Raw genomic sequence first — 15,537 nt, 5'->3', positions numbered from 1 at the left:
TCCATGTTCCACTGGCTATCAAATCTTCATACGTGTACGACATACTCTCCAAACTGATCGCAGTTGTCTGGTTTTGTCTCGTTTGCGTGTGTGTTAGCATGTGTGTGAGACGGAGGACCGTGATGAGGTGGTGGTGTGTGAGCTGTGTGGGGTCAGCGTGTCCAGCTTCAACCAGCACATGAAGAAGAGTCACCCGGGCTGTGGTCGCAGTGCCAATCGCCAGGGTTACCGCAGCAATGGCTCTTATGTTGACGGCTGGTTTGGAGGGGAGTGTGGAAGTGGAAATCCCTATTATTTGCTCTGTGGCAGCTGCAGAGAGAAATACCTTAACATGAAGAGCAAGATCAAAGGACCACTGCCTGAGAGGTGAGAATTAATCCTATCACCATATCGTCAGCCTGATAGGTCACCGACACACGATATTATCGTGCTAGCTTTATTTAGTTATTGGCTAGAGAGTGAGCCAACTATGGCTAAAAGCAGCCTAATGTTAGTGTAATCAATTAACTAAATATTATATATTTTTTGTCAAGTAGCATATGGATGTCATGTCACAAAATCTGATTGAATTAGTTTTTAACATGATAATTTAATAGAAGCATTATACATTACTAATTATAATGCTTACATTTCCTCAGTTATTCACACAGAATCTACAGAAAAACGAGCTAAGAACATTTTCATTATCGAAGAACATCATCGATGACTGACTGACAGTCTAGTGCAAGTCTATGCACTTTAAAAAACGATGAATAAATGAATAAATCTCTTAATACTTACGTCACACGTACATCTGCACTTCATAAACTCAATGGAATCATGTATGATTAGTTAACCCTGTAAAACACGTAAAAAGAAATGTGATGGAACAAATAAGCCCCAATATTGATTAGATATTATTCTTATCATCCGGCTAGTAATACTATGAATAATAAGAATCATCTTGCTCTCGTCAAAGGCACCAGCCACGTGCGTTGTCTCAGACTGTTGTTAATACACAATACTATTATCTATCGGCACAACCCTAGTGAGAATGAGAAGTTGACAAAGCCAAATTCACATGAATCTTTTCACTGATCTCTGTCTTTAGGTATAAAGGTCAAGCACAAGACCTGTTGGGAAAGCAAGACAGCGTGTATGAAGGTATTAAGTGTCCTCATGCAAAACATGCATATAAACCAAAAACATAATGCAGCAAGTAATAAAAACACCAAAAAGGCATGTAACGTTTGCTGGGATTAACAGCAACTGCAGACTGCGTCTTTTGGTCAGTGTGTCTGAACACATGGTTTGCCCTGCAGAAGACTGGGACATGATGGATGTAGATGATGCAGAGCGTCTGACGGGTGAGGAGGAGTTTGAGTTGCTCTCGGCTCCGCTTGGTCTTAGTGAACGCAGACCCGTCCCGGAGGCCGTCCATTTTCCAGACACCGACCCTCTTGGAGCCTCTGTAGCCATGGTCACTGCCACCAACAGCATGGAGGAGACTCTCTTGCAGATAGGTACAATATCAACCCCAATGTGATTGTGTGACCCTGCCACTGTAGTGCTTCAGAGAATGCATCATAGCTTAAAATGCTTGTCATTTTACAGATATTGTCTAAGATTTGTATATGAGTGTGTATCTCCATGTAACTCCGTCTATAGGTTGCCAGAGCTCAGTGGATAAGAGCTCATCGGGTCGCTTGTCTTTGGGGGAGCAGGCGGCAGGTCTGCAGACGTCTGCTGATTGCCTGGTGGCTCTGAAAAGAGTCGCTGCAGCTGCACAAATCCTGTTAGCCAGAACAATGGTCATGAGAGCACTGTCCCTCCTGTCTGTTAGGTTAGTGTGTTTGGTCATGTGGCTATTTATAGATGCGATTTAGAAAAATCATAATAATATCCTTATTGAGTAGCATTACCAAATAAAAAATTTAAATTTCTCCTGTAAAATTAGCACTGTAATATGTTTAGTAGCGCTTTTTACTAAGCCATATTTTAAGGCCTTTTTCAGTTTTGTTTCAATTAATATTTTATACAATTACGTTTTTTTTTTTTTTTTATATACAGTGGCTCTAGTTGCAGTCTAGCAGCAGGATTGGAGTCTCTGGGCTTGACGGACATTAGGACTCTGGTGCGTCTGATGTGTTTGGCTGCAGCAGGTAGAGCTGGACTTTCCACAGGCCTTGCATTAGGCCCTGGATCCTCTGAGCGCCCGCGGGGGACTAGCAAGCTAACCAAACCCATTTCTTGTTTGGCGTATCTCAGTACTGCCGTTGGCTGTCTGGCATCGAACAGCCCCAGCGCTGCCAAACTCCTGGTCCAGCTGTGCACTCAGGTATCCAGATGAAACTCATGAAAAGCTTGTAAATGGAGAGCCTGCAAAAAGCACTACATCTTTCTTTCTTTCTTTTTTGTCTCACCCTGTCTTGGCTCGCTTTTCCTCTAGAATCTGATATCAGCTGCCACCGGGATGAATCTGACCACAGTAGATGATCCAATCCAGAGGAAGTTCTTGCCCAGTTTCCTGAGGGGAGTGGCAGAAGAAAACAAACTGGTGACGTCGCCCAATTTCGTGGTGACCCAGGCACTAGTGGCACTGCTTGCTGATAAAGGTGCCAGGCTTCGACACAGCTACGACAAGGCTGAGCTGGAAAAAAGAGGTTCGTTGACAATGCCGCCACATTGTTTACTTGCTCATTTATTTTTTGTTGTTATTTTGTTTTGTTCAGCTACATCTCATAAATCTGATCTGATTTGTTTCTTTTGGCAGCAGAGGGTTGTTAGATGAAGCTTTGTTGTGTTGCAGCCTGAAACCCACAGCTTTTGCCACCAATCACTGCCATTTTTAATTTCTCATATTTTTTCCTCGTTGTGTGTGTGTGTGTGTGTTTGTGTGTGTTTGCTTGCTACCTGGCTTTGTTTTGCTCGGTCATTGCAGGGTTAATGTCGCCTCTCTATGCCCACCTCTCCTGTGCCCCCCTTGCTGTAGGCCCATTGGAGCTGGCAAATGCGCTGGCGGCGTGCTGCCTCTCGTCTCGGCTCTCGTCACAGCACCGCCAATGGGCCGCACAGCAGCTGGTGCGCACACTGGCGGCTCACGACCGGGACAACCAGAGCCGCCCGCAGACCTTCGCTGATGTGGCAGGAGACCTGCGGAAGTGGTCCACTTTCAGACTCGAGGCCCACCAGAGCAGGGTATGATTCCCCCATCGTGTGTGTCTGCTTTTTAAACAACACTGGATGGTTTTCTGATGTTGAATCATTTGGCATCTTGTAGGTGATCACATGTGGGTGGTGTAGTAAAAAAGGCCTTCTGGCAACTAGTGGGAATGATGGGACAGTCCGCATTTGGAACGTGACCAAAAACCTGTACACTCTGCAGCAGACATGTGTCTTTAATAAAGGGTGAGTTCCTCTCTTTCTCCTAATTAGGTTCTTTTCTTCACCCTCTGAAATGTGATTCTTCTGATCGTTGTTTTCAGAGATGACACTTCGGGTGAGTGCATGGGTAATCTGGGGTCTCCAGGCGATCCAAACTTGGCTTCAGTGGCTTGGAGTGTCAGTGGGAAGTACTTGGCTGCTGCCATGGAAAAAATAGTGAACATTTGGCAAGTCAATGGTGAGTCGCTCACCATCACGATGTACACTAGCATTCAGAGGTTTGGCAGCCATTACTCTACATTACATTAGTCTTAATTGTCAGACGATCCTTCAGAAATCATTCTAATACGTTGAATCGGTGCTCAAGAAACATTATGAACATTTCAAGATTCTCTGATGAATGGAAAGATTTTCATTTGAAAGAACACTTTAAGACATTGAAAGTATATCGATAAAATATCGATTTGATGGCACTTACACTATCACATGAGAAATGAGAAATAAGTTGGGCTAAATGTCACTAGTAAAATAATAAAATAATAAAATATTTTCTAATAAAAATATCTGTTTCCACAGAAAAAAACTTGCACACTACTTTTAAACAGTAGTTTGTGTTTATGTCAGCCAAGATTAGAGTTTTTTTTTTAATTATTTATCAGTATCCGTTGATATTGGATATTTAATTGTGCTGCTAATTTGTTTTACATTTTATACTCACATTTTAATACCAGTCATTTTTCGGTCATGACATTGAAATAATTATTGACCTGTTTTTGCACACAAGGTGGGAAGGTCTCACTGGACATGCAGCCTCATTGGGTGTCATCTTTAGCTTGGCCAGAAGAGGAGGCAGGGTCACTGTGGGGCGGGGAGCCTCGAGAGCTCCTGTTGGTGGGTCGCATGGATGGGACACTGGGACTTCTCGAGGTCCTTGATGACTCTGAAATGCAGAGAACTGAACTCCAGCACTGCTTCAGGAAAGACGGTACTGACAGTTTTTATGAAACCGTGAACAAGATTACTTTTGGAGACTTTGTTTCATGTGTGTATTCATGTTTGTTGCTCTTCTCTGCAGTGGCTGTGATGCAGATCGCATGGTACAGTGAGGATCGTCCCTTTGCAGTTGGATATGCTGATGGAAGGCTTCTGATTGGCTCTAAGGAACCTTCAGAGAATGGATCTGTGGTGGTTATTGATGCCCACAAGGTTAGAGTCATCATGATTCATCATAAACTGACACAGACATACATGCATAAGCATACAGATGCTGTACTTGCGTTCTTGTATGTAATATTTCATGTGTTAAGAAGTAATTTAACATGCCTTTGACGCTTCGCTGACAGTCAAATCTTTGTTCTGTCTTTGTGTTTTGTGACTACAGGAAAGCATCAGTTCATTGCGCTGGGCTCCTGGTGGACAAGTGTTGCTAAGCTGTGCTAAAGAGGAGATTGTGCGTTTATGGGCAGGGTCGGGGACAGGTTTGGCTCAAAGCTGGACATGTCTGCAAAGCATCACCCATCCTGCTGTTGTTAATGCAGTTGCCTGGTGCAGCCTGGCTGGCCAGGGACCTAAACCCCTCAACATGTTTGCCACGTACGTCTGGACTGAGAGTACTCTAATGCATGAGAGAACTGACTCCAGTTGTGCTTTATTTTCCTAGGGAAAATGATAAACCAGCAGAAATACACTAGCGTGCAAATTCTGGGATCCCCTGTTTAAAATAAATTTCTTATGCTTACCAAAGCTGCATTTATTTGATCAGAGATATCGTAAAAACAAAAATGTTGTGAAATTTTATTTTCATTTAAAATAACCATTTTCTATTTTAATAGCTTTGCCACGAAAGGAATAAGTTGCAAAAGCTGAGTTATCAGCGGCCGTTATTCCAGTCTTCATTGCCACATCACTCTTAATGTTTATTTGCTGCTCAACAAACAGTTTTTTGCTGTCATTGTTGAAAACAGTTGTAAATGGTAAATGGACTGCTTTTATATAGCGCTTTCAACAGACCCATGGCCATTCAAAGCGCTTTACAAATCGCCTCACATTCACCCATTCACTCACTCGTTCATACACCGACGGCTGTACTGCTTTAGTTTTTTTTTTTACATTCAGGGATGTGCACTAAAAATCTTTGTCTCACAGATGTTGTCAGAGCGGTTTGGTATCTGTGTGGACGGTACCGCAGGACCCTTCATCATACTCACAGTCTAGCACTGCCTGCCCTGATGCCTGGTGGGAATCAGAATCCAAATCCAAACTGATGGTAATGTGTCCATACTTATGAGCGATTCAAATCTTTGAATGCTTTGCTATCTGTGCTTCCCTATCAGTTAGTATTTGTGTTCATGTGGGTTATCTCTGTCCAGCTGGACCCCCAACGGTGTGAAGGAGCAATGTGTGTGTTCCAGCTGCAGGGTCATATGACTCCTGTGCGGACAGTAGCGTTCAGTCCAGATGGGCTTGCTCTTGTGTCTGGAGGGGTTGGCGGACTTTTGAACATCTGGTCACTGCGGGTCAGTGTCTACCATGGACACACACTTCATAAGAGCATACAGGCTAACTTACAATCCTAACAAACAAACTTCAAAGGAATCACAAAAGTGTTTTCATGATGATACGCTTTGTGTGTGTGTGTGTGTGTGTGTGTGCGTTTAAATGTGTAGGATGGATCAGTGTTGCAGACGGTAGTTGCTGGATCTGGAGCGATTCACAGCACAGTTTGGATCCCTGATGTGGGTGTAGCTGTTTGCTCCAATCGCTCAAAGGTAAACGAATCCAGGGTGTTTAAATTCTAGTTAATTTTCATTCATTTTGATGAGTTTAATATCTAGAAAATGTTATGTATTTTTTACTCTTTTAAAACTTATTTTTAGTAAACAAAAGTTATGGTTGCTTAACACTTGAATATCATAATAAAATATAAATAATATAGATAAGTAAAATTGAATTAAATAAACATGACTGTGTAAAGACAGTGTAAGGAAAAAAATGTAAAAACAAATTTTAAGGAGCAGTTACACTATATTGTATTTTTTGTGCTGGATACATTAACATACAGGTGCATCTCAATAAATTAGAATGTCATGGAACAGTTCATTTATTTCAGTAATTCAACTAAAATTGTGAAACTCATGTATGAAATAAATTCAGTGCACACAAACTGAAGTAGTTTAAGTCTTTAGTTCTTTTAATTGTGATGATTTTGGCTCACGTTTATCAAAAACCCACCAATTCACAACCTCCGCAAATAAGAATATGTTGACATGCCAATCAGCTAATCAACTCACCTGCAAAGGTTTCCTGAGCCTTCAAAATAGTCTCTCACTTTGGTTCACTAGGCTAAACAATCATGGGGAAGACTGCTGATCTGACAGTTGTCATTAAGACAATCATTGACACCCTTCACAAGGAGGGTAAGCCACAAACATCCATTGCCAAAGAAGCTGGTTCACAGAGTGCTGTATCCAAGCATGTTAACAGAAAGTTGAGTGGAAGGAAAAAGTATGAAAGAAAAAGATGCACAACCAACCAAGAGAGCCGCAGCCTTATGAGGATTGTCAAGCAAAATCGATTCAAGAATTTGAGTGAACTAGAGTGAACACAAGGAATGGACTGAGGTTGGGGTCAAGGCATACAGACGTGTCAAGGAATTTGGCTACAGTTGTCGTATTCCTCTTGTTAAGCCACTCCTGAACCACAGACAACATCAGAGTCATCTAACCTGGGCTAAGGAGAAGAAGAAATGGACTGTTGCCCAGTGGTCCAAAGTCCTCTTTTCAGATGAGAGTAAGTTTTGTATTTCATTTGGATAGCAAGGTCCTAGAGTCTGGAGGAAGGGTGGAGAAACTCATAGCCCAAGTTTCTTGATGTCAAGTGTTAAGTTTCCACAGTCTGTGATGATTTGGGGTGCAATGTCATCTGCCAGTGTTGGTCCGTGTCAGCTTTTTGAAGATGCTGATTTCAGTTTCCAGCAGGATTTTCATCTGCCCACACTGCCAAAAACACCAAATTTGGTTAAAATGACCATGGTGTTTGTGTACTTGACTGGCCAGCAAACTCATCAGACCTGAACCTCAAAGAGAATCTATGGGCTATTGTCAAGAGTAAGATGAGAAACAAGAGACTAAACAATGTAGATGAGCTGAAGGCCACTGTCAAAAACCTGGGCTTCCATACTAAGACTTTCCACGACATTCTAATTTATTGAGATGCACCTGTACATCAAAGTTATATTCTTTGTGTATATGTATTTCGATTGGTTCCCATTTCTGATGACAGTATACAGAAAAGATGTTACTTAATAAAGAAAATAATTTGTTCCGCAGGATGTGCTGGTTGTTAATAGCTCAGCAGAGTCCATGGCAAACAATCACGTTTTAGCAACTTGCCGTACAGCACTAAAAAAGCAGGGCGTAGTGGGACTGAACATGGCTCCATGCATGAGAGCCTTTTTGGAGAGACTTCCCATCATGCTTCAGGAGCAGTATGCATATGAGAAGGTACATACGACTACGAAATTATGATATAATTTTAGCAAATGCTGTTGATGTAAAAATGCAAAGAAAAGGGACATTGAGGTCATGTCCTGTTTATCTGTGTGTTTCAGCCTCATGTGGTGTGTGGAGAGCAGCTCGTTCATAGTCCTTACATGCAGTGTCTGGCGTCTCTGGCAGTAGGTCTGCAGCTGGACGCTCTGCTGTGTCACCCTCCTGTCCCGCCTCACCTGGCCCACTGCCCCCCTGAGCCTGGCTCTTCCTCCACCCCCTCATCTGGCTCCTGGGCCAACGGTGAGTGGGCATGGCTTCACTGCTTCTCCACCACCGTCAAAACAGCTGAAGCCCTCGCACGTGGACACACCTTCCCCGAGTCCTTCATCGTCCCGGACCTGGAGCCCGTGGCCAAAGATAAACTGGCACTACTTATGGTGAGAGAAAGAACATACAAATGTCCTGCTGATTTGATGGTGAAAAACTGTGCTGCTCTTAATGGTGATGGCCTTTTAATAAAAATCACACGCAGGACAACAGCAAGTGGGTGTCTGGGATAGATGAGCAGATCATGTCATGGGCCACTTCCAGACCAGAGGTCAGCAAATACATGCACAAGAAAACGCACACACATATATTTATTTAAAAATATTATATAATTGTGTACAACTCAAAAGAGAGATAAATTTTGTATTTCAAGGACTGGCACCTTGGAGGGAAGTGCGATGTGTTTTTATGGGGTGCTGGCAGGCATGGGCAGCTCTCCGAGGCCGGGCGAAACATTTTGGTGCCAACTCTTGCTCCCTCTTTTTCTCAGGCCCAACAGGTATGAGGGTTCACAAACACACACATACATTGCCTTAAAGAGATATTCCTCCCAACTAAAGATTATACTTTTTTTAGTTTAAAAAAAAATGCTTTCGTAGAAATAAAAGTTATAGAAATGAGTTTTTTTTAATTAGTTAATATTTTTTCTCATCAGGTTGTTTGTGGGCAGAACTGCACATTTGTGATCCAGGCTAACGGAACAGTGTCTGCATGTGGAGAGGGCAGTTACGGTCGCCTCGGACAAGGAAATTCAGATGATCTGCACGTCCTCACTGTTATATCTGCTCTGCAAGGCATGCTGCAATCACACACAAACTCTGAATGACTTTCCATGTAGTTGTTCCCTAAAAGTGTTAACAGGAAGAGCGATGTGTGTTTTGAAGGCTTTGTGGTGACCCAGCTAGTAACGTCCTGTGGGTCTGATGGCCATTCAATGGCTCTAACTGAGAGCGGTGAGGTCTTCAGCTGGGGAGATGGAGATTACGGAAAACTGGGGCACGGTAACAGTGACAGACAGCGCAGGCCGCGGCAGATAGAGGCGCTGCAGGGAGAAGAAGTGGTGCAGGTCAGAAACACTTGTCAAATTTCCCCCTCACTCCTAAACGCACTCCAGTTCTCCTCTTCTTCTGAGGTGTATATGAAGTTTAAGTTCATCAGAATATATGTTTGTGTCCAGATGTCATGTGGATTTAAACACTCAGCAGTGGTAACTGCAGACGGAAAGCTCTTCTCCTTTGGTAATGGAGATTATGGCAGACTGGGACTTGGAAACACCTCTAACAAAAAATTACCTGAGAGAGTCAGTGCATTAGAGGGCCACCAGGTCGGCCAGGTAAGTAACTCTTAATTCGAAGTCCTCTTATAATTTTTTTTCCCCCATTGAATGTTATATATATATTTTGTATATTATTATATTTGTAAATACTTTATTTTACGGTGTCCTTGTTACACGTTACATATACATGCTTGCATGTACTTAGTTTATTAATGTTTCTTAGTTACCTTCGTGATGTGATCTAGAAAAAAACCCACCACATGGTGAAATTTGACCTTTTTTAGGTATTGATTCAATATGAAAGCTTAAAACCATATGAAAGTTCAAGCCCTTTCCAAAACGGCTTTTATTTTGTCCATAGCTTGAACGTAACAAAGGTTATGGCTATATCTGAAATTGGCTGATAGCTATGATTTTCAGGAATGGAATTTTATAGATTTTAAATTAGTAAGTCACTTTACTGTGGTTAAAAAAAACATTTGAACATTAAGTGTAAATATCTGTTCACAAAACATGACCGATTACAGCGTGCAGGCTCTCCAATTCTTCTCCAGTTCTACTCTGGTTATGTATTAAGTCCAGAGACAATTCGGGGGTTGTAACTTGTAGTTTTAGGTCATGCTGTCACCAGTAAGTAATGCATAGCGATATGAAAATGGTGCTAGGGGTCTTTTAAGAACAACAGCTGTCTTACACAAACAGACTTACGTTACCCTGAAGAGGATAGTTTTCCGTTGTTTGTCTTGGGCGTAGTCTCTGAAGTTTTGATCATCCCTTGTATGTTTAGATGACATGAATAGTGTACTTTGTAGTTTACATTGAGAAAAGCGAGCGGCAGCGCAATTTTATATTATATATTTGACATTACTACATGAATATCTTTGCATTGAGGCATTAATTTTTATTGCCTTTTGCTCATATAAATGTAAATTTCCATGTTTAAATCCCAGAGTCTCAGTGTGGTCTTTGGAACAGCCTCTGCACATACACACAATTTTCTCTGATGTTTGTTGTGATATGGTTTTGTGCAGGTTGCATGTGGGCTGAATCACACTTTGGCAGTATCAGCTGATGGAATGACCGTCTGGGCGTTTGGAGATGGAGACTATGGCAAACTGGGACTGGGAAACTCTACAGCCAAATCCTCCCCACAGGTACATATACTGATATGTCAATGTGACAACACCATCACAAGCACGCAAGCAACATGTCACACACAAAACCCGTTGTCTTCACTAAATCAAGTCTGTGGCTTTGTTATTTTATAGAAAGTGGATGTTTTGTGTGGAATTGGAATAAAGAAAGTGGCATGTGGTACCCAGTTCTCTGTTGCACTAACCAAAGATGGAAATGTGTACACATTTGGGCAAGGTAAGCCAGCTGCAGACATACTGGTCTCAGGGAGAAACTTCGTACTCCTATAAACTGTTTGCTGAATGTCAAAGCAAGTCCAGTGGTGTTATTTAATTGTTATTGCTTTAATGTGAAAGATCGCTTAATTGGTCTGCCGGAGGGTCGAGCACGGAATCATAACCGGCCTCAGCAGGTCCCTGCTTTAATGGCCATATTCATAGAGGATGTGGCTGTGGGGGCCGAACACACGCTTGCTGTCTCATCAACTGGAGATGTTTATGCCTGGGGGAGCAACTCCGAAGGACAGGTGTGTGATTATTAGGGAAGTTAATAAGCTAATTATGTTTCTCATTTTCCATTGGTTTTATGTATTATCTAAATAATAGCATGGACATTTATCAGTTTGTGGTGGTGGTGTTGATTTTTATTAGCTGGGCTTGGGCCACACCAACCATGTCAGAGAGCCAACCCTCATCAGTGCTTTACAAGGCAAAAACATCCAGCAGATATCTGCAGGTCGCTGCCACAGCGCAGCATGGTCTGCATCGCCTGTGCCGCCACGTGCTCCAGGTACAGACATGTACACACTGGCACATTTACTCTGTCTCACATTTATTATTAAAAACAATTAATTAATATAATAATAATAATATATAATAGGACTAAGAATGATAGTGGATAATAATTATAAGAGATTTCCACAAATCTGTAATAAGGACATCAAAACAAACTACACAGTAAAATGTAAAGGTTTTCATTTATGCAAAATCAAGGCTTAATAAGGCTGTAATTTCACTGAATAAAGATGTGAAATTAGTTTCAAAGTATTGCCTGGGTCAAAGTACTGGGGAAACCGCAATATTCTCGTCGTTTCAAAATGCCACCTGCTGGCAGAGAATGAATCTGCATTGTCAAGAGTCTGCTGTTTTTGTTCAGACCAAAGAGAAAATCCACCCATATTTTTATGCAGCAAACAGGAAGACAGAGATGTAAATGTGAAGCTGTGGATTGACAGGAAACTAATGCTAATTATGTATAAAAATCTAAAAAAATTTAGATATTTATTAAATTGATTGGTAATAATTGTTTAAATTTATATAATTGATACTTTAGAATCCCTTTTCTTATAAATGGTTTAGAGGCTGAAATGTGAAGTTTATAATTTTATACAATTCTTTTTTTGTGAAAACTTGTATCTGAACTGCCTTTTTAGACTCATTTAACAGTTTAATATGTTGCCAAAGACATTGCCCTACTCTGCTCATATGGTATTAATTTTAATTGTTTACATCTTTAAAAATCTTAAATTTTATTTAAAAAATCCTGCAGATACCCTGATTTTTTCATAAATAAAAACCTTTGTTTTTTGATGCCCTCATTACAAATTTGTCAAAATCTCTTCCTATGTGAAGTTTTGTTACTTTTACATGAATTTGACAGACCTGTTATTTGTATATTCACTTAAAAATCTCTAAATGGGGGGCAAAATAAAATGTTTTATTTTTATAATTTATAATTGTACTCAGTGATTTCAATGCAGCCTTTATGTAAAAAAGCGTGTAGCTGTGATGAGTTGTTGAGATGGAGTGTTTGTGTGTTCAGGTTCATCAGTGCCTCTGCAGCTGGGCTTGCCCGTGTGTGTGCCTCCTCAGTACAGTGTCCTAAGAGAGGTCAGTATGGAGGCTCTGAGAGCCCGTCTGCGCCTGCTCTACCACTTCTCTGACCTCATGTACTCCTCCTGGAGACTGCTAAACCTCAGCCCCAACAACCAGGTATACCAGCATGTCGCGTTTGCATCATTTTATCGCTCTACTCTGAGTTTGTTAGGGAAAAAAACAGTCTGATTTAATCCTGAATCATTTGTTTCAGAGCTGCACCTCACGCTATAACGCAGGTACATGGGGTATAGTCCAAGGTCAGCTGAGGCCCTTACTGGCCCCTAGAGTTTACACACTGCCCATGGTGCGCTCTATCGGGAAAACCATGGTGCAAGGGAAGAACTACGGGCCTCAGATCACAGTCAAAAGAATCTCTACACGGTCAGTCTGGTTTAGAATTGCAGCCAGAACACTGGAGACATTCTTTGCATCCTTTTCATTCGAGTTAGAACATAAGAACTTCTTCAATTCTTTTTTTCCCCCTGTTTTCTCAGAGGAAGGAAGTGTAAGCCCATATTTGTGCAGATCGCCAGACAGGTTGTGAAACTAAATGCATCTGATCTGAGGCTGCCGTCACGAGCCTGGAAAGTCAAACTGGTGGGAGAGGGGGCTGATGATGCCGGAGGGGTGTTTGACGACACAATCACAGAGATGTGCCAGGTAGGGTAATGCTGATGGAGATGTGTATAAAACCCCATTATTGCTCCGGTCTCATTGTGGCAAGACTTAATAAAAAATGACGAGTGTTAAAGTGGTGCATGTCACTCTGTGTAGGAGCTGGAGACAGGAGTGGTGGATCTTCTCATCCCTTCTCCCAACGCCGCAGCAGAGGTGGGCTACAACCGAGACAGGTGAGCACCGACAGACAAGAGTCAGAAAATTTTATTCCACTAAACGAATAAACTGATCAGGTTTTCTTGATCTTTGTGTGTCTTCAGGTTCTTGCTGAACCCCTCAGCCTGTCTGGAAGAGCACCTGCTGCAGTTCAAGTTCTTGGGTATTCTGATGGGAGTGGCCATCCGCACGAAGAAGCCTCTAGACCTGCATCTCGCTCCAATGGTGTGGAAGCAGCTGTGCTGTATTCCTCTCACCCTTGAAGATCTGGAGGAGGTGGACCTGCTCTATGTACAGACTCTCAACAGCATCTTACACCTGGAGGACAGCGGCATCACAGAGCAGAACTTCCACGAGGTGCAGTGGATAATAAAATACTCGCTTTTACTCTTTCGTTTCTTTTGGGATATAATATAAAGAATTAGATCTTCACCAGTGGGCCACAAGATGGTTGACAATAACCTAAAATATGCTTTTAAATAACCAAAAAAGTTCATTTTTAAGAACCAGAAAAATGTGAGAATTTGATGTGACAAATGTGACAAATTTTGAGCAAAAACATTTTAAAGGGGTGGTTGATAATCTTTTTTCGAAATCTTGATTGTGTTTATGCTGTGCATTGAAACGGGTTCAAGCTTCATAAAAAAAAAAAATAAAAAAAAAAAACCTTTTTATTTTCACCTTTATTCTTCAACGCCATTTCCATTCCATTCAATTTTTAAAACATGGACTCATAGGATATTTTTTAAATGGTTTAATTTCTTTGACTTTATCACTTAATTTATTTCTTTGTTAATTTATGTATTTATTTATTGTTATATGTAGATGATTCCACTCGACTCATTTGTCGGCCAAAGTGCTGATGGGAAAATGGTTCCCATCATCCCTGGAGGAAACAGCATACCGCTGACCTTTTCCAACAGAAAGGAGTATGTAGAGCGCGCCATCGAGTATCGCCTGCATGAAATGGATCGCCAGGTGTGTTCTTTGAATATGTGAGAGTGTATCCACACCTAGATAAAGACTTCATCTCATCCTGTTCTTCACCTCTTCTGGTGTGCTTTAGGTGGCGGCGGTGCGCGAGGGCATGTCCTGGATCGTGCCTGTTCCCTTGCTCTCCTTGTTAACAGCACGGCAGCTGGAGCAGATGGTCTGCGGGCTGCCGGAGATCAGCGTGGAGGTTCTGAAGAAGGTGGTCCGCTACAGGGAGGTGGACGAGCAGCAACAGCTGGTGCAGTGGTTCTGGCAGACGCTGGAGGAGTTCTCCAATGAGGAGAGAGTCCTCTTCATGCGCTTCGTCTCGGGACGCTCCCGTCTGCCAGCTAACACTGCTGATATATCCCAAAGGTTCCAGATCATGAAGGTGGACCGGGTAAGAATATGTATTTTTATGAATGGACTTTTATAAACGGTGGAAAAGCAGTTAATGTGTGTTTATATACTACCGTGTGTTTCTGTTCTGTTTTTCAGCCATACGATAGTCTTCCCACCTCTCAGACGTGCTTCTTCCAGCTCCGCCTCCCACCGTACTCTAGCCAGACGGTCATGGCAGAGCGGCTGCGTTATGCTATTAATAACTGCCGTTCTATTGACATGGACAACTACATGCTCTCCCGCAATGTGGACAACGCAGAGGGGTCGGACACCGATTACTGACCCCCTGCGTGAACACAGAAACACAGTCTGTGTAGGACACACTTTAGTATTCGGTGCAGGCTTTTATGATTTTTATGATTGCCAATGTTTTCAGATACATCTTAAACACATAATCAAGTGTTTCTTAGCAACTAAGCTAAACTTGGGTGAGCCACACACACATGTACACCAACTCGCACATGTGTTGATGTATATTCCTTCTCTTTACTTTGAAGCGGTGTCTTTCTCTGCTATTCATTCTTTGGCTCTGCCTTTTTCAGGATAATTCTGCATGAAAGTTTTATTTTAAAAAAAAAAATGTATAGAATGACAAAAAAAGAAAAAATTGTACATTGTGTATAATGCTTCATTAGGAAATTGTTTTACATGAGTATCTGTATTTATTTGAATTTTTTGAACCGCCTACACCAAGTTTCATATGTCAGATGCAATAAATGTTTGAATCTGAAACAGCATTTTTGTTGCATTTTTGGTCACAAATTCAAAAGCTTGACATGACCTGAAAAAAAGTAAATTATTACTTTTAGTCGACACACTTTAAATAGAATGTGCCAGAGAGATTTATAATGGCATTAGAGCA

General features: G+C 41.7%; 1 protein-coding gene across 8 annotated transcripts in view; it reads left to right on the top strand.

The window, feature by feature from the left end:
* Positions 1 to 15,410, top strand: part of LOC113049501 (probable E3 ubiquitin-protein ligase HERC1) — a 47,139-nt gene extending 31,729 nt beyond the window's left edge. For 6 of the 8 annotated variants that reach the window (XM_026211899.1, XM_026211902.1, XM_026211901.1 and 3 more), the window contains exons 45-78: positions 98 to 366; positions 1,091 to 1,143; positions 1,302 to 1,502; positions 1,648 to 1,822; positions 2,050 to 2,317; positions 2,429 to 2,642; positions 2,921 to 3,177; positions 3,260 to 3,387; positions 3,465 to 3,601; positions 4,148 to 4,348; positions 4,439 to 4,569; positions 4,745 to 4,956; positions 5,509 to 5,629; positions 5,733 to 5,879; positions 6,030 to 6,131; positions 7,692 to 7,865; positions 7,973 to 8,290; positions 8,386 to 8,451; positions 8,554 to 8,679; positions 8,836 to 8,974; positions 9,065 to 9,246; positions 9,358 to 9,513; positions 10,488 to 10,610; positions 10,725 to 10,827; positions 10,947 to 11,116; positions 11,241 to 11,379; positions 12,412 to 12,581; positions 12,679 to 12,848; positions 12,962 to 13,127; positions 13,242 to 13,318; positions 13,406 to 13,658; positions 14,127 to 14,279; positions 14,368 to 14,673; positions 14,772 to 14,957. In XM_026211899.1, the coding sequence (XP_026067684.1) occupies positions 98 to 366; positions 1,091 to 1,143; positions 1,302 to 1,502; positions 1,648 to 1,822; positions 2,050 to 2,317; positions 2,429 to 2,642; positions 2,921 to 3,177; positions 3,260 to 3,387; positions 3,465 to 3,601; positions 4,148 to 4,348; positions 4,439 to 4,569; positions 4,745 to 4,956; positions 5,509 to 5,629; positions 5,733 to 5,879; positions 6,030 to 6,131; positions 7,692 to 7,865; positions 7,973 to 8,290; positions 8,386 to 8,451; positions 8,554 to 8,679; positions 8,836 to 8,974; positions 9,065 to 9,246; positions 9,358 to 9,513; positions 10,488 to 10,610; positions 10,725 to 10,827; positions 10,947 to 11,116; positions 11,241 to 11,379; positions 12,412 to 12,581; positions 12,679 to 12,848; positions 12,962 to 13,127; positions 13,242 to 13,318; positions 13,406 to 13,658; positions 14,127 to 14,279; positions 14,368 to 14,673; positions 14,772 to 14,957 (5,793 nt within the window). Of the gene's footprint in view, positions 1 to 97; positions 367 to 1,090; positions 1,144 to 1,301; positions 1,503 to 1,647; positions 1,823 to 2,049; positions 2,318 to 2,428; positions 2,643 to 2,920; positions 3,178 to 3,259; positions 3,388 to 3,464; positions 3,602 to 4,147; positions 4,349 to 4,438; positions 4,570 to 4,744; positions 4,957 to 5,508; positions 5,630 to 5,732; positions 5,880 to 6,029; positions 6,132 to 7,691; positions 7,866 to 7,972; positions 8,291 to 8,385; positions 8,452 to 8,553; positions 8,680 to 8,835; positions 8,975 to 9,064; positions 9,247 to 9,357; positions 9,514 to 10,487; positions 10,611 to 10,724; positions 10,828 to 10,946; positions 11,117 to 11,240; positions 11,380 to 12,411; positions 12,582 to 12,678; positions 12,849 to 12,961; positions 13,128 to 13,241; positions 13,319 to 13,405; positions 13,659 to 14,126; positions 14,280 to 14,367; positions 14,674 to 14,771 lie in introns of all 8 variants that reach the window. The other 2 variants (XM_026211896.1, XM_026211903.1) reach the window with 2 other exon arrangements.
* Positions 15,411 to 15,537: the final 127 nt, after the last annotated feature.

The sequence above is a fragment of the Carassius auratus genome, chromosome 30 (assembly GCF_003368295.1).
Source record: "Carassius auratus strain Wakin chromosome 30, ASM336829v1, whole genome shotgun sequence".
Classification (NCBI taxonomy): Eukaryota; Metazoa; Chordata; class Actinopteri; order Cypriniformes; family Cyprinidae; genus Carassius; species Carassius auratus.
The sequence above is the reverse complement of the archived record's forward strand: the minus strand, read 5'-3'. Positions and strand labels throughout refer to the sequence as shown.